The sequence below is a fragment of the Pan troglodytes genome, chromosome 11 (assembly GCF_028858775.2).
Source record: "Pan troglodytes isolate AG18354 chromosome 11, NHGRI_mPanTro3-v2.0_pri, whole genome shotgun sequence".
In the NCBI taxonomy this organism is placed as follows: Eukaryota; Metazoa; Chordata; class Mammalia; order Primates; family Hominidae; genus Pan; species Pan troglodytes.
The window spans coordinates 74,234,826-74,262,153 of NC_072409.2; the positions used below are offsets into that span (position 1 = coordinate 74,234,826).

Genomic DNA, 27,328 nt, shown 5'->3' on the forward strand with positions numbered 1-27,328 from the left:
TGGAAGAAAGTATTTGCAAATCATGTATCTGATAGAGGACTTGTTTTCAGACATATAAAGAAATCATACAAATCAATAAGAAAATACACAAAAATGAGCAAAAAATTTGAATAGATATTTCCAGAAGATATAAGAATGGCTGATAAGCATATGAAAAGATGTCTGAAATCACCAGTTATTAGGAACATGCAAATTAAAACTACAATGAAATACATTACATACCCACTAGAATGGCTATAATCAAAACAAGAGATAATATCAAGCGTTGGCAAGGATGCATAGGAGCTAGAACTCTCATATATTGCTGGTGGGAGTGAAAAATGGTAGTCATTTTGAAAAACAATTTGACAGACTCTTTAAAAGTTAGACATAAATTCACCATACAACCCAGCAATTTCACTCCTAAGTAACCACCTAAGTGAAATTAAAACATATCCACACAAAGACATACGTCAAATGTGCATAGCAAGCCTATAACCTGGTGAATAAACAACATTTATACAATGAAATACTATTCAGTGATACAGCTGAATTAACTACTGCCACATGCTACAACACGGATATACCTCAAAAACATTATGCTAAGTGAAAGAAGCCAAACACAAAGACTATACATTCTATGAGTCCATTATAGGTTACAAGAAACTGCAAATCTCTAGAGACAGAAAGTAGATCAGTGGTTGCCAGGGGCTGAAGGTGGGAGTAGGGATTGACTACAAATGGCTATGAGGGAATTTTCTGAGATTATGGAAATGTTCCAAAACTAGACTGTGTTTATGGCTGCACAACTATGAGTGAATTATATACTTGCAATGGGTGAATTTTATAGTATTTAAATTATAACTCAATACAGCTGTTTAAAAAAAAAACACACTTGATCCCACACCATTCCACTTAAAAACTAGAATATTACCTACAGACCTTATGGCCCATCTATATACTCTTCCCTTAGTCTCATCTTCGTGCCTCGACAAGGTAACCATTACCTCAACTTAGTGTTGATCATTTCCATGTTTTTGTTGTTTTACAGATGCATCACTAAATAATATAATTTCATTTTGTTTGGTTTCTTATCTTTTTATTATGAAAATTTTCATCCATATACTCTACATTTAGATTTAAGGATTTTCTACATTTAGCCCTCCTTTTTGGGCCTAGGTATTTTATAATAAAGTACAGTTATTATGATAGTTCATCTCGAAATTCTTTCACATGCAGCTATAAAAAATTGTCCAATTTAACCATATTATCATCATCATACCTAACAAAAATCATATTTGTTAACATCACCTTATTCCTACTTTATTATTACTATTATTATTTTGTAGACAGTTTTGCTCTAGGCACGTGCCATCACACCCGGCTAATTTTTCTATCTTTAGTAGAGACGGGGTTTTACCACATTGGCCAGGCTGGTCTCTGACCTCCTGGCCTCAAGTGATCCACCCGCCTCGGCCTCCCAAAGTGCTGGGATTACAGGCATGAGCCACTGTGCCTGGTCTATACCTACTTTACATTAACTCAAGATGGATTTAAGACTTAAATGTAAGACCTAAAACTACAAGAATCCTAGAATAAAACCTAGGAAATACCAATGGGGACACTGGCCTTGGGAAAGAGTTTATGACCAACTCCTCAAAAGCAATTGCAGGTCAGGCACGGTGGCTCACGCCTGTAGTCCCAGCACTTTGGGAGGTCAAGGTAGGTGGATCACTTGAGCCCCGGAGTTCAAGACCAGCCTGGACAACATGGCAAAACCTTGTCTCTACCAAAAATACAAAAAACTAGCTGGGAGTGGTGGCATGTGCCTGTAGTCCCAGCTGCTGTGGTGGGAGGATTGCTTGAGCCTGGGAGGCAGAGGTTGCAGTAAGCTGAGACCGTGCCATTGCACTCCAGCCTGGGTGACAGAGCAAGACCCTGTCTCAAAAAAAAAAAAAAAAGCCAATTGTAGCAAAAACAAAAACTGACAAACGGGACCTAGTTAAACTAAAAAGCTTCGGCACAGCAAAAGAAACTATCAACAGAGTAAACAGAAAACCTTTTTTTTTTTTTTTTTTTTGAGACAGAGGCTGGCTCTGTTGCCAGGTTGGAGTGCAGCAGTGCGATCTCGACTCACTGCAACCTCCACCTCCCGGGTTCAGGCAATTCTCCTGCCTCAGCTCCTGAGTAGCTGGGACTACAGGTGCATGCCACCACACCCAGATAATTTTTGTATTTTTAGTAGAGACAGGATTTCACCATGTTGGCCAGGACGGTCTCGATCTCTTGACCTCGTGATCCGCCCACCTCAGCTTCCCAAAGTGCTGGGATTACAGGGGTGACCCACCGCGCCCGGCCCCTTCTTTTTTTTTTTTTTTAAGAGACGAAGTCTCACTCTGTCGCCCATGCTAGAGTGCAGTGGTGCTATCATAGCTCATCCTGGAATTCCTGAGCTCAAATGATCTTCCTGCCTCAGCATCCAGAGTAGCTGGGACTACAGGTGTGCACCACCGAGCCTGCTAATTTTGTTTATGAAAATTTTTAGAGATGGGATCACACTATGTTGCCTAGGCTGGTCTGGATCTCCTGGCCTCAAGCATTCCTCTCACCTCAGCCTCTGAAGTAGCTGGCATTACAGGCGCCAGCCACCATGCCTGGCTCTGGGCTCGTCTTGTATATTCCCTGTCATCGCCCTAGATACAGCCATTTCTCCAACGAGTCCTGGTTCCTTTTATTGGAGAATGGTTTTAGAAACAGTAATCAATTTAACATCATAAAAATAACCTCATATTCTATGACCCCGATGTGATATGATAGGAAATATATCACACCATCTAGGAAATATTCTTGCCTCCCTCAACTCCTCAAGAAAACAACTTGATGGATGACAGAGCCTTGGCAGATGTTAAAAAGGAAAAAAAAATTTTTTTTGAAAGAAAACAACTTGAGTTGGGCACAGTGGCTCACTCCTGAAATCCCAACACTATGGGAGGCCAAGGCCGGTAGATCACTTGAGGCCAGGAGTTTGAGACCAGCCTGAGCAACCCAGTGAAACCCCGTCTCTAATAAAAATAAAAAATTAACTGGGCGTGGTGGTGGGCGCCTGTAATCCCAGCTACTCGGGGAGCTGAGGCACAAGAATCGCTTGAACCCAGGAAGCAGAGGTTGCAGTGAGCCAAGATCGCGCCACTGCACTCCAGCCAGGAGAACACAGAGAGACTCTGTCTCAAAAAAAAAAAAAAAAAAAAAGAGAGAGAAAAGAAAAGAAAAAAAAAAGAAATGAATCTATCAAATCTCAAAAGCTAATTAACAGTTTATAAGAAATTCTGTAAAGCTATAACCCCGAGATCCCCAAGTCATCATGTGATCTCGCCTGAAGTGAAGGAACAGATAGCAGCTGAGAGTAGGGAGTGAAATGGAGAGTCCTAAAGCTGTCTAAATGCCTGGATCCAGTCAACTATGAGGTCAACTCTCCCCCTATTCTTCCATGATGTGGTTACATTAACCAAATAACTGTCTCTGTTTTGTTTATGCTGGATTGAGTTGGGCTCCTGTTGCTTACAACTAAAGAGAGCTAACAAATGTAACACATACAAACAAGGAAAGGCTTAGTAACAAGAATGAGCTCAACACACTGAGAAGAATAGAAAATAGGTTGAATCTTTAGGTAAAACCAGATTCTAGGTGAGATTTATTTAAAGCTAGATTAAATTTATTTGCTTTTAAAATTTAATAACCTAAAAAAAAGAAAAGAAACAAAATAAAAAATTTAGGCCAGGTGCAGTGGCTCACACCTCTAATCCCACTTTGGGAGGCCGAGGCAGGTGGATCACGAGGTCAAGAGATAGAGACCATCCTGGCCAACATGGTGAAACCCCACCTCTATTAAAAATACAAAAATTAGCTGGGCATGGTGGTGCACATCTGTAGACCCCAGCTACTCAGGAGACTGAGGCACGAGAATCGCTTGAACCCGGGAGGTGGAGGTTGCACCACTGCATTCCAGCTTGGCAAGATAGCGAGACTCCATCTCAGAAAGAAAAATAAAATTAATAGTCTAATTTGATTACTGGTACACTCCTGTGTGTTGGTAGCATTAACAATAGGGTTCATTTTTTTAGCGTATTTTTCTTTGTTCTTTATTTCAATTGCACTCTGATCATTTATCATAATTTTAGAAATCAACAGATCCAACATTACTTTTCATAATATAACTAGGGCCTAAAGTGAATAAATTATTTGTCCACGCTCATAATCAGCTAAAGGTAGACATGTGGAGCATAGTGCTAAAGCACAGTGCTATAAGAAGGAAGTAGGTTGTAGAGACAGATAGGACTGGGTTTGTTCCCTGGTTCCTTTCTTCACACAGTCCTTTTTATTTTTAATATAATTTTTACATAAGTAGTACATGGACATGATAGAAAATTCAGAAGCTCATACTGTAAAAAGCAGGCAGGCTATTTCTCCTATCCCTCTGTCCGATATCTCCCCCACTGCCACCTTTGACAACCACTGTTACAGTTTCTTGGGTACTCCTCCAATGATAGTGCATTCAAGCATATTGAAGACTGGATCATTTAGACTTCAAGACATATGATGATCACTAAGATTTTTAAAACTAAAACCATACTAGAAGGACTGGAGTTTGGAAGGCCAGATAAAATTGGGACTAGAGAGAAATGAGTATCTATGAGATACCCTTCCTAACAGTTCTGGCATTTAAAAAGCAACATATTAAAAAACAAAACAACTTCAGTCCAACAGAAGAAAAAAGACTAAGAATCAAATAAAACTCCTGAAAAGGCATGATTTGTTGAGATTTTATAAAGAGGTATGTACAAGCACCTACTCTAGACAGAAGAAAAAAGAAATAATGAAATTAACCTGAGAACAAGTTTAGCTAGCATCAAGAATATATATGCAGTTCAAGTACACCTCATCACCCATCAATAAAGTAAAATATTTTCCCTTCTGAATGTTATCCAATAAATATCTGATTTAAGGGGAGGTAGGTAAGAAGAATATTATTTGCCACAGATGTTAGGAACTTAAGAGTAGCCATGAAAAAAAAATCCCTTGGCCTAAGTAATATATTAAAGATGGAATGAATTAAGTTAATCATTCAGCATACGATGTTAACAAAACTAGTACATTTGTAGGAGCAAATAACATTTTGTTTGAGAGTTCAAATTGGAATTTTCTTTAGGCTTTTTTGGATTCTCTGTGGAAAAAAAGATCTTCTAAATTTCTAGATCAGTGGTATAACCGTTGTAACATTTAAATATTTAAGTCCCAGAAAGTAATGCCTCTAATGGAAATGGAACATAATTTCGGCATACTTTTAACAAGTATCAAAAGGTACACCAGTCAGAATGGCTATTACTAAAAAGTCAAAAAATAACAGATACTGGCAGGGTCACAGAGAGAAAGAAATGCTTATCCACTGTTGGTGGGAATGTAAATTAGTTCAACCACTGTGGAAAGCAGTGTGGCGATTCCTCAAAGAACTAAAAACAGAAATACCATTTGATCCAGCAATCCCATTACTGGGTATATACCCAGAGGAATATAAATGGTTCTATTATAAATACACATGCACACATATGTTCACTGAAGCACTGTTCACAATAGCAGACATGGAATCAACCTAAATGCCCATCAATGGTAGACTGGATAAAGAAAACGTGGTACATATGCAGCATGGAATACTATGCAGCCATAAAAAAGAATGAGACTGTGTCCTCTGCAGGGACATGGATAGAGCTGGATGCCATTATCCTTAACAAACTAATGCAGAAACAAAAACCAAATACTGCATGTTCTCACTTTAAGTGGGAACTAAATAATGAGAACACATGGACACACAGAGGGGAACAAGACACACTGGGGCTTACCAGAGGGTGAAGGGTGGAAGGAGGGAGAGGATCAAGAAAAATAACTAATGGGTACTAGGCTTAATACCTGGGTGATAAAATAATCTGTATAACAAACCACCGTGACCAAAATTTACCTATATAATAAACCTACACATGTACCCCTGAACTTTAAAAGTTAAAAAACAAAAACAAAAATAAAGATAACGTGAATTACATATTCTTATAACCAAATTCTTAATATAGTTGTAAGGGAAATAAATCATAATTAGACTGTATTTACAAATGTGGAACTTAATCATTAGAAATCTTCAAAATGAATTTTATTATATATCAGATTATTTAACAAGACAGAACACAGCTCTAAAATTATAACGAAAGACAAGATATATTATTCTACATACAGAAGCTTGTTTAAATACAACTCATCTTTAATATATTAAATAGGTAGGATCTTGTCAGTTTGCATTTTTTGTCTTCTTTCAAATCAGGAAAGAAGAAAACGCAAGCATCAGTTTATAGAGTTGTCTTAGGAGCAGGTACACCATGTGTATCTGCTTTCTTATTTGTATAACACTATCCCCCAAATAAATCAATGGACAAAAATAAATTGGAATCAGTTCAAAAGTATGTTTTCCACTTTCAAACATGGAATTAATATTCAGTCTATATATGTAGTCATTTAAATTTTAATCTAAAAAATGATGACAATGGTTTGCAAATAACTTTAAAAAAAATTGACCATCTGTTTCAACAACAAATCAATTCTGTGTTTGCATGCATAGTTAGGAACTAAATTATTAATATAATCACAAAATTATTTAGATGTGATTTTTTTTAAGAGATAGATTTCGTTTTCCTAGCCTGTCAAGCAAATGTTTGAAACAAACAAAAAAATGGTCAGAAGCCATATATATATACACACACACACGCACATATACATACACATATATATACATATATACACATATACACGTGTATATGTGTATATATATACACATATATATATACACACACACACATATATATTCTAAAGTGAAATCGAGGACCATCTGACCATAAAAAATTAAACAACGGAATGCCTAATAAGAACACATATATAATAGAAGAATAAAACTTTGAAATTATTACCTTAAAAGATAAAAATAATTTTAAAATTTCATTAGTATCTTCCTCAATGTTAGAGCATTTTTTTAATAGCACAATCTCCCAACTAAAAGATTTGGAGAGGCTATACTATAGTATTTAAATAACAGAAACAAAAAACCCCAAATCCCCAACACCAGGAAGTGTAGGCTACACTAACAGTGAATGGTAAGAGAAGTATATAATCAGGTTACTTTTACCCATGAGTATATCTAAAGAATCACAGTTTATTTCAAACTTCCATAATTCCAAAATAATATGAGACATCTTCTCAGGATAAGTTTTTAATAAAGATTAAAATATAGAGTGAGAGATTAAACCACTTTTCTCTGAGATTTTAAGCTTGGCACACACAAAGTAACCTTTGGCTCATACACATATATATACAAATTAGGATGATAAAGCCAAATGATATTATGCTTCATGCAAATAATCTTATTTTTATTCTACAACAATGCATTTTACATCCTTATCTAATGGCAGAAACATGACTGGGTTCACTCAAGACAAACCTATGGGTTGTCCTTTAAATGATTATGTCTCAAAAAAGACTTACTGCTAAGTATTTAAGTATTATTCTTAAAATCATCAGTGTTTTCTACAAGATGGCTACAATAAGACTTACCTCAGTCTTTTTACTAATGTGATCTGTAAATGAAAAAGAAACAAAGATGAAACTTTATTGAAGGAATTTAACATACAAAAATGTAAAAAAAAAAAAAAAAGAAACTGAAAGAATTTCAAAATTATCTCCTATGAGTTATAGAAATCATTTAAGAGTTTTCTAGGATTCTCATCTGATTTACTTACTTTTCTAGGTTTAAGATGTTAAAATTCAGTATATAATTACTAATTTACTCAGCTTAAGGAACGTCTTATCCTAGTAAATCCCACCCATATCAAGGGATATTATTGCATTTTAAGCATATGAGTTCCACATGATCTAGTTTTTTGGTTCCACATAATTTGGGAGGTGGGGGGAGCAAGTCAAGGGGACACAAATATGTCCAAAATCAAATCACAGGTTACTATAACTACAAAAAATGTTCAGATTACTGCTTTTGTGTAATGAAAAGGTAGAATAGTAATTTATGTCCTTTAAAACTACTAGCTATTTTATTTTAAAAGCATATATCAAGGTGATTTAATAGCACTATTAAAAAACCTAAAAATTGATATATATTTATAGAATTAACACAAAAAATAACCCATAACAAATACATCTAGATGAAACAAATTATTGGCCTAGAAACAACACAGCATTTCTGGAAAGGAATTATCAAGAGCAGAATGAGGAAAGCATAAGGGAATCTAAAGTACAAATAAGGCCAGGGGCTATGGCTCACACCTGTAATCCCAGCACTTTGGGAGGCCAGGCGGGCAGATCACCTGAGGCCAGGAGTTTGAGACTAGACTGGCCAACATGGTGAAACCCCATCTCTACTAAAAATAAAAAAACTAGCCAGGCATGGTGGTACACACTTGTAATCCCAATTACTTGGGAGGCTGAGGCATGAAAATTGCTTGAATCCAGGAGGCGGAAGCTGCAGAGAGCCAGGATCATGCTACTGCACTCCAACCTGGGCGACAGAGCAAAACTCTGTCTCTAAATAAAGTACAAATAGTGAGCAAGTATTCTTATTTAAAGTAGAGATGATCAGGATATCTAATACTTAACAATGCTTCTTGTGTACAGCAGAAATTTTCTATTCTCAAGGACTAAAAATAATATAACTTTCTTATGACTGAGAATCTAAAAGCTGGTCCAGTTCTCTAAAGAATTTCTTGATCAGAATAGTGTCCATAAACACAGTAAATGCCAAAATCACCAACTTTAGATCAAACTACCAAATCTTGGTAAATTAGACAGTCACTCTTCTAGCATGTTCTATTTAGCATACAGTGATGCCAGAACCTAAGGAAGAACCTCAACTGTGTTAATCATGACTTGCAAAAGCTGTGTAGGTTCTCTTTAATAACATACTGATGTTTTTCTCAAATTTACATACCATTTAAGAAATCAAATGTGGAAAACAGGAGTTTTAGAAAGCATTCTTTCCATGTTTCTGCCTAGTTTTTAATAAAATGTATTTCTTCTTCTTTTTTTTTTTTTGAGATGGAGTCTCACCCTGTCGCCCAGGCTGGAGTGCAGCGGTACGATCTCAGCTCACTGCAACCTCTGCCTCCCGGGTTCAAACGATTCTCCTGCCTCAGCCTCCCGAGTAGTTGGGACTACAGGTGCGTGCCACCATGCCCAGCTAATTTTTTGTATTTTTAGTAAAGATCGGTTTCACTGTGTTAGCCAGGGTGGTCTTGATCTCCTAACCTCGTGATCCGCCCACCTCGGCCTCCCAAAGTGCTGGGATTACAGGCGTGAGCCACTGTGCCCAGCCACTTCTTTCTTTTTTTTTTAAGAGACAAGATCTCACTCTGTTGCCTAGGCTAGAGTACACTGGCATGATCATAGTTCACTATAGCTAGCCTCTGGCTCCTAGCCTCAAGTGATCTCCTGCCTTGGCCTCCCAAAGCACTGGGATTAAAGGTATGGTCCACTGCATCCAGCCCAAAATAGATTTCTTAGGTGAAATCTTTTTTACTAAACTTGGATTTTTTTTTTTTTTTTGAGATAGATGGAGTTTCGCTCTTGTTGCCCAGGCTGGAGTGCAATGGCGCAATCTTGGCTCACTGCAACCTCCACCTTTTGGGTTCAAGCAATTCTCCTGCCTCAGCCTCCTGAGTAGCTGGGATTACAGGCATGCACCACTACGCCCAGCTAATTTTTTGTATTTAGTAGAGATGGGGTTTCACCATGTTGGCCAGGCTGGTCTCAAACTCCTGACCTTAGGTGATCCACCTGCCTCAGCCTCCCAAAGTGCTGGAATTGCAGGCGTGAGCCAACGCGCCCAGCCTTTTTTTTTTTTTTTTTTTTTTTTAAACGATGAAGTCTCACTCTGTTGTCCCAGGCTGGAGTCCAGTGGCACAACCTTGGCTCACTACAACCTCCACCTCCCCGGTTCAATAGATTCTCCTGCCTCAGCCTCTGGAGTAGCTGGGATTACAGGCACACGCCACCACACGCCCACCTACTCTCTGTATTTTTAGTAGAGACAGGGTTTCACCATGTTGGCCAGGCTGGGCTCGAACTCCTGACCTGAAATGGATCCACCTGCCTTGTCCCTGCAAAGTGCTAGGATTACAGGCGTGAGCCACCACGCCCGACCAAAACTTGGAAATTTTAATATGTATTTGTTCTTTTAACCCCAAAACAAAGCAACTTAATCACTGGCAGCCTACAGGGAAAAACTTCCTTGATCCTCAAAGGAAAACAATATAATCTTCTAAATATATTCTCTGATTTTCAAAGAAAGGCTTATTTCTGAAAGCAGTATTTGGGTTTTTTTCTTTTTGAAATTATTGCTATGGTAATATTTATCCTCACAGAACAATGCCCAATGTACTAAGGCTGAATTCATATGAGTCAAATAAAATGCTCTGTCAATGAACAAATAGCTGTTCATACGGTGAGCAACTATTCTGACGGGTATAGACACAGCGCTGTTCAATAAAATTTTCTGTGATGCTAGTAATGTTCTATAGCTGGACTAACATGGAAGCCACTAGTCATATGTGACTGAGCACCTGAAATATGGCTAATGCAATTAAGAAACTACATTTTCATTTTAATTTTTATTAAATTGCCACACATGAATAGTAGCTACCATACTGTACAGCACAGGCTAAGTATGGTTTAACATTTCCCACATTAAATATAATGTGCTTTGCAGTTTATCTTCAAAAGTTTAGTGGATAGTAAAATTCCTTCTGTCTTCTCCATTTGATAAAAAATACAAATGATACTATAAACACTTTTCTGGTAATAAGTCTCATTCTAAAATTTGTATTTTAATTTTCTAAGATGCAGTTCCAGATAACTTGAAGAGGTTGACCAACAATGGCTGAAATATGAAAATACTATTCCTGGTCTACTGTAAGCCAAATCAGTTTATGTATAAGGAAAATAATATGTTTCAAAGATGACTCAAACTACAAATGTCAGTTTTTATTTTCAGTAAGTTTTAGGAAAGAGACAAACTCAAAAATACAAAAAGATAAATTCTTACTAAAGTTTTATGGGGTTTTAATGACTGATTTTAAATTACTTTAAAACCCCAAATGGTTTTAGTTTATTTCCAAACAGTTTTGTCCCTTCCAAAACTCATGTTGAAATTTAATCACCACCAGGTGTGGTGGCTCACACCTGTAATCCCAGCAGTTTGGGAGGCCAAGGCGGGCAGATCTCCTGAGCTCAGGAATTTGAGACCACCCTGGGCAAGATGGTGAAACCCTGTCTCTACTAAAAAATACAAAAGACTAGTTGGGCATGGTGGCATAGGCCTGTAGTCCTAGCTACTCGGGAGACTGAGGCATAAGAATTGCTTGAGTCATGGAGGCGGAGGTTACAGTGAGCCATGACTGCACCACTGCACTCCAGCTTGGGCTACAGAGTGAGACTCCATCTAAAAAAAGAAAAAAAAAAGAAGAATTTAACTGCCATTGTAACAATATTAAGAGGTAGGATCTTCAACAGGTAATTAGGCTATCAGAGCTCCACCCTCACAGGTGGGATTGGTTATAAAAGGGCAAATTTGGCCCCCTTTTGCTCTCACTCTTGCCATGTGATGACTCGTCAAGAAGGCCCTCACCAGATGCTGGCATCTTGATATTGGACTTCCCAGCTTCCAGAACTGTGAGCCAATAAACTTCCATTCATTATAAATGACCCATTCTCAGGTACTCTGTTACAGCAGTACAAAACGAACTAAGACAAAGGTTTACATTTTTTACATTCTACATGATACATGAATAACTTTTACTTATTGTTTAAAAATTAGAAAGACATTTACAACTGAAGTATAAAACAGATGTAGAATAGTTCTTTTAGCATAATAGCACTGTATATACATTACCTTCCGAATGAAAATCTTTTAGTGATACTGTGAGAGGTCTGTCTTTTCCCTGATGATTCTTTCTTTTATCTTTTTTATTCATAACTTTGGACTGAGTTGAAGTATTTTCAGCATCTTCATACTCCTAAAAAGAATTACCAACAACAATTAAGTTCAGTTTACAAACTGTAAAATAAACTCACCAATAGGTAATATGTTTCTTAAAGTTTATTTTTTAAAGATAAAAGGCAAATAAAAAACCAAAATTTAGGGTAGCCAAATTGTATAAAGAGATACCTCTTTATTCATTTACTCAATCCCTTACATCTTAAACATTAAAATGAAAACAAAAAAAGTCATACCTTGGCCTATAACCCCCTCCTCATTGCTACCTTCTACCTTTCAAGACCAAATTTAAGACAATAATCAGCAATTTCCTGCCTCATCCCACTGAAATCTGGCTTCTGCTGGTCTCTGATACTAAAATTAAGGTCAATCTCCTCTTTATTGCCATATCCAAAACACATTATTTTTTTCAAGCATCTCTTGGTTTTCTTAATACATTTCTGACTACTGCTAAGTTTCCTTTGCTGGCTTCTTTTCTCAACCTTCTCAAAAGCGTAGCGGTTGTTCACATTATCCCACTCTTAACCTATTTTTTTAATGCTTTATACCCACTGCTCTTCAATCTCAAAGTTTAAAGTTCTACCAATAAACTAATTATTTCTGTATAGACAGACAACTGAACTGGAATGTTCAATAAGCATCTCCACACGAAATGTATTCTATCTTTCCATCTCACTACCCTGCCTTCCCCACTCAATCCTTTATGAAGTACCTTGTTATGCCACCACCATCTGCACATCTGTCTAAGTTGGAAACCTCAGAGTATCCTTGCCTACTCTCCTACACACCTTACAGCCAATTAACTACTAGGTCTTGTTTAACTTATCTCCTGAAGATATCTTAAATTCATTCTCTGTTCTTTGTACATTCTGTCATTCCCCCATCTCCCTTTTGCTTGGATACTGCAACAGTCTCCAATTTTAGCTCCTCAATCCATCTTCTACGCTGCTACACGAGTTTCTAAAATGAAAACCCAAAATCAATCTAAAAGTTAAAATGATTAAACAGCTTTCTGCCAATTGATGTATAAAACCCAATCTCCTTGCCTAGTACATGAAGAAATTTATGTCCTATCCTTCTGGCTGTATCTCCAGAAGTTCTAGGTCCTTAAATGACAGTTTTTCAAATATGCTATATTCTTTCACATGTACACATCTTATATACTTGCCACTCCTTCCTTCAGAATGCCTACTTTCCTCTTGTCTACCTCATGAACTTCTAACACATGTAATAAGACTCTTTAAAGAATCCTTTCCTAAAACCCATCCCCAACAAAGGCACTGAAAAGCCTTCTATTATTCTGAATTTCCACTGCACTGAGAACATACATCTCTCAATACTATACACTATGTCTCCCTCCACTACACTCAAGGGGCACACTTTGGCTATTCAATAATTATTTGGTGAATAACTGACAGAATAGAACAGAAAATGCTATCCCAGCCAGGCGCGGTGGCTCACGCCTGTAATCCCAGCACTTTGGGAGGCTGAGGCAGGCGGATCACCTGAGGTCGGGAGTTCAAGACTAGCCTGACCAACATGGAGAAACCCAGTCTCTACTAAAAGTACAAAATTAGCCGGGGTGGTGGCACATGCCTGTAATCCCAGCTACTCGGGAGGCTGAGGCAGGAGAATCACTTGAACCCGGGAGGCGGGGGTTGTGGTGAACCGAGATTGCGCCATTACACTACAGCCTGGGCAACAACAGCGAAACTCTGTCTCAAAAAAAAAAAAGAAAAAAAAAGAAAAGAAAAGAAAAAGAAAATGCCATCCCAAACTTTAGTTATCTGTTATAAAAATCCTTAGGCTAAAACAATTGTATTAAAAGTTGTTTTATTGAATATTGACTTTTATCTCAATGACTACCCATCAATGTAATCACATCAAACTACCCATTGCATACAAAAGAAGTTCCTCCCTTCTCTTAGTCATTATTGTCGGCTAAAATCAATGATTTTGAGTACTACACCTATGACTGTGCAAAGAACACTGGCTGGGAGTACGACATTTTATCAACACTATTTACTCTATTTCTCCTCTAAGGATACAGGTAATCCTTCTAGCTTTAGAATCTAGACATATATCCATAAGTCTAACAGCAAGAAGTCACCTTTGTATAATATTCTATTTGATAAATTTTATCTCCTAATTGAGCAAGACAGGATTACTTTTCCAGTGTAACCTGACAGTCCATTTAAATGATTAAATCATAGTAAAACTAGCTGTATCAATTTTTGTAATTTTCCTGCTTTGTGTCTAAATGGGTATGTAACAATAATGGTTACAGTTCATTCTTCGTTATTTGGGGTAACAGAAAGGGATATGGAAATGAAACACATATAATATATACAGCCCACTTTATTAGCAACTTTTTTCCTTTTCCCTTGAACTATAAATAACTAGCAAAATCAATGCTGTGAATTTTTTTGTTAAGATGGGATCTCCCTTTCTTGCCCAGGCAGGAGGAGTGCAGTGGGATGATCATAGCTTACTGCATCCTCTGACTGCTGGGTTCAAGGGGTTCTCCCACCTCAGCCTCCCAAGTAGCTGGGAATACAGGCTCACACCACCATGCCCAGCTAATTAAAAAAATATATATTTAGAGACAGTGTCTTGCTGTGTTAACCCAAGCTAGTCTCAAACTCCTGGCCTCAAGCAATCCTCCTGTCTCAGCCTCCTGAGTAGCTGCTGTGAATTTTAATTATTCACTTCTTTTCATTTTGGATAAAGACACTAATGCACAAGGACATGGCCAAAAAGTCTTAAGGATGACCAGAGGCCATTTATGATCAACCACTGAGTAATCACAGCTTGAACAAATGTTATAAACCAAAAAAGAATCGCAATAAATGTTACGGAATAAAATGTTAAATGATATTAACGTAATGAATACTCACACAATTTAAATACGGAAACTGGAAACCAACACTTCTTTTTACTTAAATCCTCCTTCAATAACAAGCTATAGAATGCATTTCAACACACAACCTAATATCAAAGCTCAGTAACAAATGCTGAGTTTTCAAGGCCAAAATTTCAGAAATGGCCTTCTACTTTATTTGATTTGTAGTGCAACTCTGGCAGAGGGTCTCTCAATAAATGCCCCTGTACTGTAATAGCCCATATTAAAATTTTAAATCCACTTATTTTTTATGTTCATTTAAAATTAAAATAATCGGCAGGGCACAGTGGCTCACACCTGTAATCCCAGCACTTTGGGAGGCCAAGGTGGGTGGATCAGCAGAGCTCAGGAGTTCAAGACCAGCCTGGCCAACATGGCGAAATCCCATCTCTACTAAAAAAACAAAATTTAGCTGGGTGTGGTGGCTCACGCCTGTAGTCCCAGCTACTCAGGAGGCTGAGGCGTGAGAATCGCTTGAACCTGGGAGGCGGAGGTTGCAGTGAGGTGAGATCATGCCACTGCACTCCAGCCTGGGCAAGAGAGTGAGACTCGGTCCCAAGAAAAAATAATAATAAAAATAAATAAAATAAAATTAAAATCATCTGTTGTGAATTTTATTCTCTCTCTTCCCTTCATCTTGGGTGGGGAAATTCCTTAACATTTCAAGTCACCAGACAAAGCTTAATTCCAACTGTTTCTGTTCTATCTCAAAACTTGAGAAGGAATCCTATTATAAACACTTCTTGGTAATATTTTATTATGGTAATGAATTTTTGGACAAACTTTTATAGAAAAATTTTATGTAAAATTCAAGTAGGTTGATTTTAACCTCTCACCACTTAAACTTCTAAAATATCTAAATCAGTAAGTATGTAAATACCTTTTTGTGCTCTTCATATTCTAGTTTACTTAGTAACAATGCCTTCTCAAGATCTGCTTCAAACATTTCAGATGTCAGCTACAAAAAAAAAGTTTCACAATAAACAGACAGTATCATTACATCACATGAGCAAAATAACCATACATATTACTATATACAGAGGAAAAGAAAGCAAATATGTTAAAAAACAATATGGATTCTCCAAAGTTATCTAACCATGCCAAACTAGGAAGCCTATATTCTATAGAAGACATCAAAATACAAACTTCCAATTTTGAGATTTCCATTTCTCCTCTTCATTGTTAATTATCTATTGTATATGATATAATCTTACTTTTTACCTTAATAAAAAACTTACCAAATAATTGGCACTATAATAGATGTCAAAGGCAACATTCAGTTCAGGACACTAAAAATTATGAGTGATTATTACTCAAAAATATAAGAATACTAAAAAATAACTCAATAAGCATTATTAAACACAATATACCATTTCATGAATATAGAAAAAACCACAGGTACAAAATAAGTTTGCCAAATGTCCTGGCATATGCCAGGTGTTACAGAATAATTGTTCATAGTGCATCTTTTTACTCTCAAAATGATAAACTATATGGTTGCTTTAAGTCATCTAATAATGATTCTTTGTGATATATATTTGTTTCTCTTTTTCACTAATCAATCTCACCTAACTTTTTAAAATCCAGTTTTCACCACCCTCCAATCCAATTAATCTCTACAAGACTTACTTTTCCTAATTGCCAAACAGAATGTTGCAGTAGTTGGATGCGACTTTGAGTTGTCCACTACTGGCCATAAGGTGAGTGGGTTTGCAGCTGTATATAAGATAGCTGCAACATGACATGGGTAAACATCCTGGATTTGTGTACATGTATGTGTCTATGTGTACAGGATAACAAAAGCATAAATTTAGTGGGCATCTCTTGTTTTTATCTGTCCAGAATCCCTTCCTCGATTCCTTTAAATAAGTGCACTTCATTCCAAAGTCCCATGGTTTCAGCAGAACAGCCAGTCGCATAATTCTGTACACTAAGCACTACCATACCACACAAACACCCAAGCTATCATCACCAATGACAAAAGGTGGGGGCAAGTGATCCAATTCCTTTTTTTTCCTCCCAGGAATTAAATTTTGAGAACAAAGAAAAAGCAGGTGGGGTTTAATTATCTGATGATAACACTCGAAAAATGACATCTACTAGCTCATGCCTCTGAGCACTCCCAAATTCCTTGGTTTCCAGCTTTTTCAAGACCTAATTATTTAGTTTTTAATTCAAATCTGTGAATCCCTCAGTATCCTTCAAAAAAGTTTTTTTGTCTAAGTTAATCATAATTGTTTCTATTACTTAATGATTTTTAAAAATCTAAACTAAACTAGAAACCAACTCCAAAAAGAAGTGATCTGTTTCAAAGAGAAACCTTAAAAACTAGAAAAATCTTAATAGACACTATGAACTAAACATTTCTAAGCAAAGTCATCCCTTTGAAAGCATCTAATCCTATGCTGATACAATAAAAAGAGAGGAAAAAAAGATTAAGCTTACACAGAAAAACAATCGAACGCAGAAAAATACGATTAGAATTAAAATGGTAAGTAAGGCTATATAGAACTAGAAAATCAGATTAAGCCCAGTGTAAATTATACATACTTTATGGAATAACTGAAAAGAATTGAAGAATTACTCTAAACTAGTAATTAGCAAGAAAAAGTAATAAATTAATCTTTTAGTCTTACTATATACACTTATGTACATGGGTATTCAACGGTTATAAGGTAAAAGGAAATTTCCATCAATTTCTCCACCTAACCTCATGGCAAACTGATAATAAAATGTTTCACTAAACTTAAAGGACAGTAATCATCCCAACAGAAAAATTAACAAAACTAGGCCGGCACAGTGGCTCACGCCTATAATCCCAGCACTTTAGGAGGACGAGGTGGGCGGATCACCTGAGGTCAGGAGTTTGAGACCAGCCTGGCCAACATGGTGAAACCCCATCTCTACTAAAAATACAAACAAAACAAAACAAAACAAAACAAAACAAACAAACAAAAAAAAAACAGCCTGGCATGGTGGTGCATGCCTGTAGTTCCAGCTACTCGGGAGGCTGAGGCAGGAGTATTGCTTGAACCCAGAGGCGGAGGTTGCAGTGAGCTGAGATTGCACCACTGCACTCCAGACTAGATGACAGAGTGGGACTCCGTCTCAAAAAAAGAAAAAGAAAAAAAGAAAAAGTAACAAAACTACTTGTTTATTCTGAACAAAGCTTTTCAATTTGCCACTAAAATGTTAATCCCTATTGATGACATTTAATTATAGAAAGGGCATTTGAGATTATTTCTAATATGTCACATAGTCTGATGATATTCCAGAAATAAGTTAGTGGGCAGAACAGGTTAGGAAGTTGGAAGTCTTGTTAGATGTCATTTTTATTTTTCATATTAACTTACAGAATTTAAATGTTAAGGCAGTTCATTCTAATTGCATGATAAAAACTGAATGAAATAGAAATTTTAGGCCAGGCGTGGTGGCTCATGCCTGTAATCCCAGCACTTTGGGAGGCCGAGACAGGCAGATCACAAGGTCAGGAGATCAAGACCATCCTGGCTAACACGGTGAAACCCCGTCTCTACTAAAAATACAAAAAAATTAGCCAGACGTGGTGTCGGGTGCCTGTAGTCCCAGCTACTCGGGAGGCTGAGGCACGAGAATGGTGTGAACCCAGGAGGCGGAGCTTGCAGTGAGCCAACATCACGCCACTGCACCCTAGCCTGGGCGACAGAGCGAGACTCCGTCTCAAAAAAAAAAGGAAAATAGAAATAGAAATTTTAAAGTAAAAACATATGGCCCTCCCAGCAACTGATTCTGATTGTAGCTCAGACTTTAAATTTACCTTTTAATTGTTAACACAAACTAGTATACAAGAAAATGCAGGTAGACAAAAATGATTTAAATTTAAATTTTTGAAAACTAGAACAAATCTTCCAAAAATTTCATTGTATGACCAATCAGCCACTAAGGATTCATTTAGAGTCTTCTAGGGGCTGTGCCCTCCCTGCCTGTGGGGCTTAATTTAAAGCAGCAGCATAAATTTGGCTTTTGCCCTTGAAGAATTCCTACCCAGTTGAGGATGTTAAGATTAACGTGTATGAACTACAGGAAATAGAATAAGACATTAAAAGAGCTACAAAAGTTGAGAAAAAGAAGATCAACAACAAATGTGATTCAGGAATACAGAAAAAAAATCCTTTTAAGTTGGTATTTAAATATAGATACAATTTGGATAGGCAGAAATAGAACTGCAGGAAGAGCCACATTATGTTAATGTTATAATATTAAGAATAGATATACTATGGGATACTAAGGAAAGTCATTCTGACAAAAAGTGAATTTTAAACATTACAAGAGAAAGATGTGGAAAAAACACAGGCTTTGGGAGATCACAGAAATGGATAATTTAAATTCCTATTCCACCCATGCTAGCTGTGACTTTGAACAAGTTATATTAACTCCTGTGAATCTCAGAACATTTAAAAAGGACATTGGAATATCAACTGTACAAGGTAGTTTTAAGGATTTAAAGTTGTAATATGTATGAAGTACCTAGCACAGTTCCTGGCATAAGAGCAGTACCAAATGAATTAGAATTACTCTCCCATGTTGGAGAATAGTAGAAAATAAGATTGCTTAGTTAGGGCAGCATAAGGTTCCAGACACTTCCTAAAATTTAAGGCTATAGGGCAGAAAAAAGAGGAATGCTAATATTAAATAAAAGTAATTTTTAAGATATAAACTGGAATATTAGAAGAATGAGAACCTAGAATCAATGTGTCTGACTAAGCCATTGTAATCTCAGACAGCATATGGGTACCTGGACCAAAATGTAGCAGTGCAGAAAATAAAGAAGAGACTGATCAAGTTTTGGAACACTGACAATATGAAGTGTGAAAGAATCAAAGATAAGGTTTTTGACCTTAGATAACGGGGAGAATGGTAGCACAAGACTAACACATATCAGAAAAGAGAAAGAAAATGTGATTCAAAATTCTCTAAACATATCTTTATTCTCTGTCAAAGACTGCTACAACTATAGCCGACAATCTACTTAATCAGTAAATGTATAGGTAAAAGAGAGAGGGAGACAGAGACAGAGACTGGGCCTATAAGACAGGCTCCAGGCAATAAAAGCATACTTTTAAAAAAGTACCTTGTTTAAGTTTGCGAATGGGAAGTTCCTTATTATTTTCTTTTTATTTATGGGAGTAGGAGGAAAGGAAGAAAAAGAGGAAATAGCAGGCACTAAAATGCCTACAGAATTCAAGAAGATACTTACATGTGTCCAAGATGGAGTACTTCAGATCCCCTTCCTCTTGACTTCCTCATTGCCTCCTACTCCCCATCTAGTAGTAAAACATTTTTTCTTCTATTTAAGCAAACCTATAGCTCAATCAGTTAAAGAGTATGAAGAACCAATGAAAAACCTAAAGGACAGTAAATATTTTGGTACTAACATTTTTTAAAAATTAATTTGTAAGTCTAAGTACCATTACAATTTTACTCATTTAAATCCAAACAAAATAAATTCCAAATGAAGAGTTAGTCTTCAATTCTCATAGGCAACATGGAAATATAGTTACTATAAAACAAAAGAGATCACCATTCTGAAGACATCTAACACTTGCAGCCAACTGATTGGACTTAATAGCAGTAGTGCATAGTGGTCCTCTAACCCATTAGATTTTCAAAGTGTAGACTACATATCTTTCAGTAATTTGGAAAGCAAGATTATTTTCCCAGAAATCTTACAGTAGTCTTATTGAACATAATTATTCTAAAGGTTGTCAGAGTTCTACAAAAATGACATATATAATTCACATTCATTACCACATTCAGTTCATCTCAGCTAATGTATTTTTATGTCTTCTGAGTGCTGTTTGCATTTACTAAGTCTGTATTTTTGTTGTATGCTTTATCACACCTCCAAGCAATAAAAATGGTTCATGAGTCACAAAAGAATTAAAAGTAGTAATGAAAATAGAACCGTAAATAATGCAACTTATAAAAACACAATAAATTTTGAAATTAACAGGACTCCAATACAGTGAATATAGAATATAAACGTGTATGTGTTAGGATGAGAGTGATGTCACAAAAGGAGCAGAAAAGGAAAGTTATAAACAGAAAATTAAGATAATGAATATTTAAAATTTTCATTTGAGTCATCCATCTATTTGCTCCTAGCTACCTGTCATGAAATCTGGTCAGAAGACTGGGTGTGTTGGCTCATGCCTACAATCCCAGCACTTTGGGAAGCTGAGGTATGTGGACTGCTTGAGACCAGGAGTTCAAGACCAGCCTGGACAACATGGCAAAACCCCATCTCCACTAAAAATACAAAAAATTAGCCAGCCATGGTGGAGTGTGCCTGTAGTCCCAGCTACTTGGGAGGCTGAGGCGGGAGAATCATCTGAGCCTGGGAGTCAAGGCTGCAGTTAGCCATGATCACACCACTGCATTCCAGCTTGGGCGATGGGAGTAAGACCCCATCTCAAAAAATATATGAAAATTAAAAAAAAGAGAGAAAGAAACTTGGTGAGACCAGTGGCCTGAAGATATCACAGTTTTTGTTTCACTTTCAAACAAAGCCAAGGGACCTGTAGGAGTCTTTCCAGAACAACTACTAAGTAATGCTTTCCAGCATAAAAGTGATTAATTTTGTTGCTAAAGAGCCAAAAATACAATGGATTTATTTGAATTTACACTCCTTATAAGGAAACCAGGTAGTCAAACTACTGCCAAGGGATTTATTATACCAGCCACACAGTTAATGATAAATATTACACTCACAAACAAACAAAACCAGAACAAGCTATTGGAAAAAAACCTTTATCAAATGAACTGAAGGATGTCACGTAAGAGAGAACTTGCTATTGTGCACATACTAACAGACATGTCACTTCAGAGTGAGAAAAATACCAGTGATGTGTAGAGTTTGAATCAATACAGTAACAGAAGAAATACACAATAAAATTTGGTCTTTTAATCACTGAAACCCTTAAGAAGAGATTTTTCTACTTATTTTTTGAGTCATGACTTTTAAAAAAAGGTACACTGGAATCAATAATATCAGTGCATCATGCATAAAGCAGATTATACCTGAAAAACATCTACACAGAGATTTATTCATAGGCAACAGCTGTTGGTGAACAATATGTTTCTTGATCTTGATTTAATCGTTTTAAAAAACAGTGGCTGGGTATGGTGGCTCGCGCCTGTAATCCCAGCACTTTGGTAGGTGGAGGTGGGGAGGAGAGGATCATCTGAGGTCAGGAGTTCGAGACCAGCCTGGCCTGTAAAATCCCACCTCCACTAAAAAACAATACAAAAAACTAGCCGGGCGTGGTGGCACATGCCTGTAATCCCAGCTACTCAGGAGGCTGAGGTAGGAGAATCGCTTGAATCCGGGAGGCAGAGGTCACAGTGAGCCGAGATTGTGCCACTGCACTCCAGTCTGGGCGACAAGAGCGAGACTCCATCTCAAAAAAAAAAAAAAAAAAAAAAGTGAAGATTATGCATACAACCAAGTCAAAGCCATGCCCTACATATTTTTTTAAAAACAGCTTTACTGGGATATAATTTACATATCATTTTATACATCATGTATCACATGACACTCATTTCAATTAAGAAACATACACATCTTTTGATATATACATCTAAGCAAATAAAGGGAATATAAGACCACTTTTCCACAATGAAGTGTGCTGGGATAGATACAAGTTAGCTGCTACTTAGAGTTAATTCTTTATTGAACTAGCTTAAATACTCACCACTAGTGTTTTTTTATTGTTTGTGCTCTTTATTTAGATTTTCTTTTTAATTGACAGGAGCACATCTCAGAAAAATTTGCAGAAAGGATAATGGTGGTATACTCTCTCAGTTATTGTTATGTCTGAGAGTGTCTTTTTTTTTTTTTTTTTTTTTTTTTTTTTTGAGATAGGGTCTCGCTCTGTCACCCAGGCTGAAGTGCACTGGCATGATCACGGCTCACTGCAGCCTGAGTAGCTGGGACTACAGGCATGCGCTACCACATCCAGTGAATTTTTGCATTTTTTTGTAGAGATGGGGATTTGCCATATTGCCTAGGCTGGTCTCGCGAACTCCTGGGCTCAAGTGATCTGCCTACCTTGGCCTCCTAAAGTGCTGGGATTACAGGAATGACCTGCTGCACTGGGCCTGAGTGTGTTTCTTTCACAATCACACAAATGACTTCTAGGCTAGATGTGAAATTCTTGGTCCTAACATTTTGGTTCTGGTGATTAAAGTAGCCAGCCTGATTCTTCATCCTGTGTAGGCAACCAGTTTTCTCCTGTGTATATATTTATACTACTATTTCCTTATTCCTCATTCTTAAAATTAGAATCTAATTCTTAAAAGACTTAAATTTGGTGTTCTTTTCAAGCTTAGATTTTATCAAAATAATCTTTTTTCTTTTTTTAGAGCTAGGGTCTCACTATGTTGCCCAGGCCAGTCTCAAACTCCTGGCCTCAAGCAATATTCCTGCCTCAACCTCCCAAAGTGCTGGGATTACAGGCATGAGCCACTGCACTTGGCCTATCAACATAATCTCTAATACCTGTGTCTCTTCTATTTGTTTCAGGGACATTAATTATGCCTCTGTTGGATTTAAATTCAGTGTTCCAATCTATCATGTCAATTTTATCAGCAAAACTTATCTCAAATTTTCCTTCACACAATTGGCTCAGCTTTCTTTAGTAGATACTCTGGTCCTTCTAATTAAGTTTTTAATCTGCTATGATTTTACTTCCTAAATTTTAAAATTCACCCATCTCACTTTTTTTTGTTTTTTTGAGATGCAGTTTCACTCTTGTTGCCCAGGCTGGAGTGCAATGGCACAATCTTGGCTCACAACCTCTGCCTCCTGGGCTCAAGATATTCTCCTGCCTCAGTCTCCCGAGTACCTGGGATTATAGGCATGCACCATCACGCCTGGCTAATTTTGTATTTTTAGTAGACAGGACTTCTCCACATTGGTCAGGCTGGTCTCGAACTCCCGACCTCAGGTGATCCGCCCACCTAGGCCTCCCAAAGTGCTGGGATTACAGGTGTGAGCCACCGCACCCGGCCCCGAGTCAGTTTTAATTCACCCATCTCCCTTTTAATTTCTCTGTCACTTTTTCATTTTAGTGCATTATTTTATCTTACTTTCTTATATAACATTACTATCCCCTTGACTTTTACAAAACGTTCTAGCCTCTTGATTTTTATTAAAGCAAAACATAGGTGCTATCTAAAATAAACTTCCATTTCCTGCAGCAAATCTTTTTCGAGGTGTGCTTTCACTCCAGACACTAAGTACAATGTTCTTTTCCTTCATGTAGCAGAAACTTTTCTTCCATTGATACAAGATCAACTGAGATCCAGTGTTTGCTCATAAACAGGCGAACTGAGTGCTTTCCTACTGTCCATCTGGTTAGGTGTTTAATTCTAGCTCTCAGATTGTATGCTAAGGCTTAGTTGATGTAAATTTGCATTATCAATATGGTGATTTAGGAGTAGGAAACTTTGTTCTTAGCATAATTTCTCTTTCGTGTTTGACATAAGCAGCCAAATAACAGCTAAGTTTTCCATGTCCAGCTTTCTGTCTGGCTCAGCCCTCCATCCCTGAAATTTCTTATACTGTGTCAGGAAGAACACCCCCTACATTGTATGCTTTCTGCCTAGTATATAGTCATTGCCTGATCCCTGTAAATGTAGCTACTTTTGAAATCTATTATTACTCTACTAATAATAATAAGATAGATTCCAGATAGTATATTGTCCATCAGTTGCAAGGCTTGCCCTTATCTCTTCCTCACCTCTCAGTGTAATTATCCCAAGATCTACTCTACTTCCACACATTATTTTCTTCCAAGTGAGTCTCCCACATAAGGTTCCAGGTCTTCCTAAGTGACCCATCAGTAGTATACTCAGCAGAAATTCGTCAAAGTTCCTGGGCCTTCAACGGCATCCTTATATAGGATCAGGGCCAAGTCACACTATTTCCTTTTCATCATTACCTGCTCATTTCAGCAGCAATCAGTGGGAGCAGAAGAAAACGCAATCAGATATCTGTGATCAAGTTCCCATGTTGCATGGAATTTATTTTGGTGCAAATTTGAGTAGTTTTCCTTCATTAGTTCTCCAGTAAACTTTAGGCCACTGGGAGAAATTCTCTCCAATGAAGACACTGGTAAATTCTATTACTGGCTAAACAAGTAGATCATCAAAACATTTATATTTGTAAACAAGAATCGGTCATAATGAATATTTTATAAGAAAAAAAGAATCAACCCCTAGAAACAGTACAAGATGATTTATCCAGTATACCAGTACCTGGAACTGCCATTTGAACAGCACTACTGCATGGCTCTATAGTAATAATTAATGCTCATAATCATGAGCCTGAGGCACTGCAAAATCCTAAAGAAAATGTTATAATTAGCATAGTTTATGTTAAGAGAATAACTCAGTATAGTCTATTTATTTTAAAACTGGTAACCCAAGAATGATAGAAATAGCCACTCTACTAGACCTAACATCTGCTAGAATGATACTCATTCTGAATGCATCAAATGATAGTTTGACAGGCAAATAAATAATTCATCACTTACTATACATATAGCATCTCCTAGAGTACATTCCAGGCTTAGTATGTTATTTTCCTGGACTCCACACACAAAAAAGATATGTATTCATCTTAATGAGTTATCTATTTTATTTGGTTGTTAATGACATTTAATAGAGACATAGAAGAACAAAATATCATGTAAACAGGTTAAAGAAACAAACAACAGTAAAGTTTCCCAAAGGATTTCTTTTTTAAGCAAAACTGTCACTGGGTATTATTTGTTTTTTGTTATGAGACAGGGTCTCACTCTGCTGCCCAGGCCGGAGTGCAGTGACAAAATCATGGCTCACTGCAGCCTCGACCTCCTGAGCTCTGGTGATCTTCCCACCTCAGCCACCTGAGTAGCTGGGACCACAAGTGTGCGCCTCCATGCCCGGCTAATTTTTCTATTTTTTTGTAGACAAAGGGTTTTGCTCTGTGGCCCAGGGTGGTCTCAAACTCCTAGGCTCAAGCCATCCACCCGCCTCAGACTCCCAAATTGCTGGGATTACAGGTGTGAGCCACCTGTAGGCTGTACACTCCCAGCCTAGTCACTGTGTATTTTTAACAAGAGATTTCTGCCCTACAAATGTGATTTTCTTACTTGGAATAATTTAATACTGTTCCCCTACCTTCCCTGTCTCTCCCTGATTTGTAAAAGGCAGATGATTTTTAAAACCACAAAATAACTGCTTCGTATTGTCAAAACTAACATAAACAACAAATGTATCACTTTTGTTTTTCAGTAGATCAAAAACAGAACCTCTTATTAAAAGCAACAAATATGAATTAATCCAATACAAATTGCTTCTCAGAACAGTGGTGACATGAATTCAGAGGCACTGCCATCTGAAAAATCCATAAATTCAATGAAAAAGCAATTTTATTTACTTAGTTGTACCTGCTCATCTCTTTGTCTCCACTCTTGCCAATTTTCTTCTCGTGAATCCTTCTGTACTGGGTTTGACAATGGAAGATCATGTTGAGCGTTACAAACAGCATGGGAGGATTTCTGGGGAATTTTCTTAAAAGCAAGATTCCTGAGCTATAAAACAAACAAAAAATATATTAAATTCAGTTTACCAATCCTGGGATACTAATGATTTTTTTAATTAAAAAAAAACCAATGATATTTTTATACTTCTACTCTAACCACTCGTTTTGCTAACTCACACAGCTAAAGTTATTATTTGTGTTTTCTATAATCTTTGTAGAATGTTAATTTTGCCAGCATTTGAGATAATGTTGGTAGATCTATATATAAAATGATTAAGTGAAAAATGTATTATACTCTATTATACCACCATTTCAATCATTCTTCTTTACTAAAAAGAAGTTTATAGGAGTAGAAAACAGTAAAACAAGTGTGCTTTTAAAATGCAAAACACAGCTGGGCTCAGTGGCTCACCCCTCTAATCTTAGCCCATTGGAAGGGTGAAGCAGGTGGACTGCTTGAGCCCAGGAGATTGAGATCAGCCTCAGAAATGTGGCAAAACCCAGTCTTCACAAAAAATACAACAACAACAAAAAAACTAGCCGGGTGTGGTGACACACACCTGTGGTCCCAGCTACCCAGGAGGCTGAGGTGGGAGGATCACCTGAGCCCGGGGGGTTGAGGCTGCAGTGAGCAGTGATCATGCCACTGCACTCCAGCCTGGGCAACAGAGTGAGACCCTGTCTCAAAAATAAAAATAAAATAAAATGCAAAACAATACAGTTCAGAAAGCTTACACATTTAAAAGTTTAAATAGTGAGAGATCGCCTAAGCAACTCTGACAACTAC

The 27,328-nt window shown here is 37.1% G+C and overlaps 1 protein-coding gene across 3 annotated transcripts in view; it reads right to left on the reverse strand.

The window, feature by feature from the left end:
• GKAP1 (G kinase anchoring protein 1) overlaps positions 1–27,328 on the reverse strand; it is an 81,321-nt gene that overhangs the window by 35,750 nt on the left and 18,243 nt on the right. For all 3 annotated transcript variants that reach the window (XM_009456681.5, NM_001246567.1, XM_063787131.1), the window contains exons 4-7: positions 26,447–26,590; positions 15,853–15,930; positions 11,966–12,089; positions 7,624–7,646 (exon numbers count right to left, since the gene is read on the reverse strand). In XM_009456681.5, the coding sequence (XP_009454956.1) occupies positions 7,624–7,646; positions 11,966–12,089; positions 15,853–15,930; positions 26,447–26,590 (369 nt within the window). The remainder of the gene's footprint in view (positions 1–7,623; positions 7,647–11,965; positions 12,090–15,852; positions 15,931–26,446; positions 26,591–27,328) is intronic.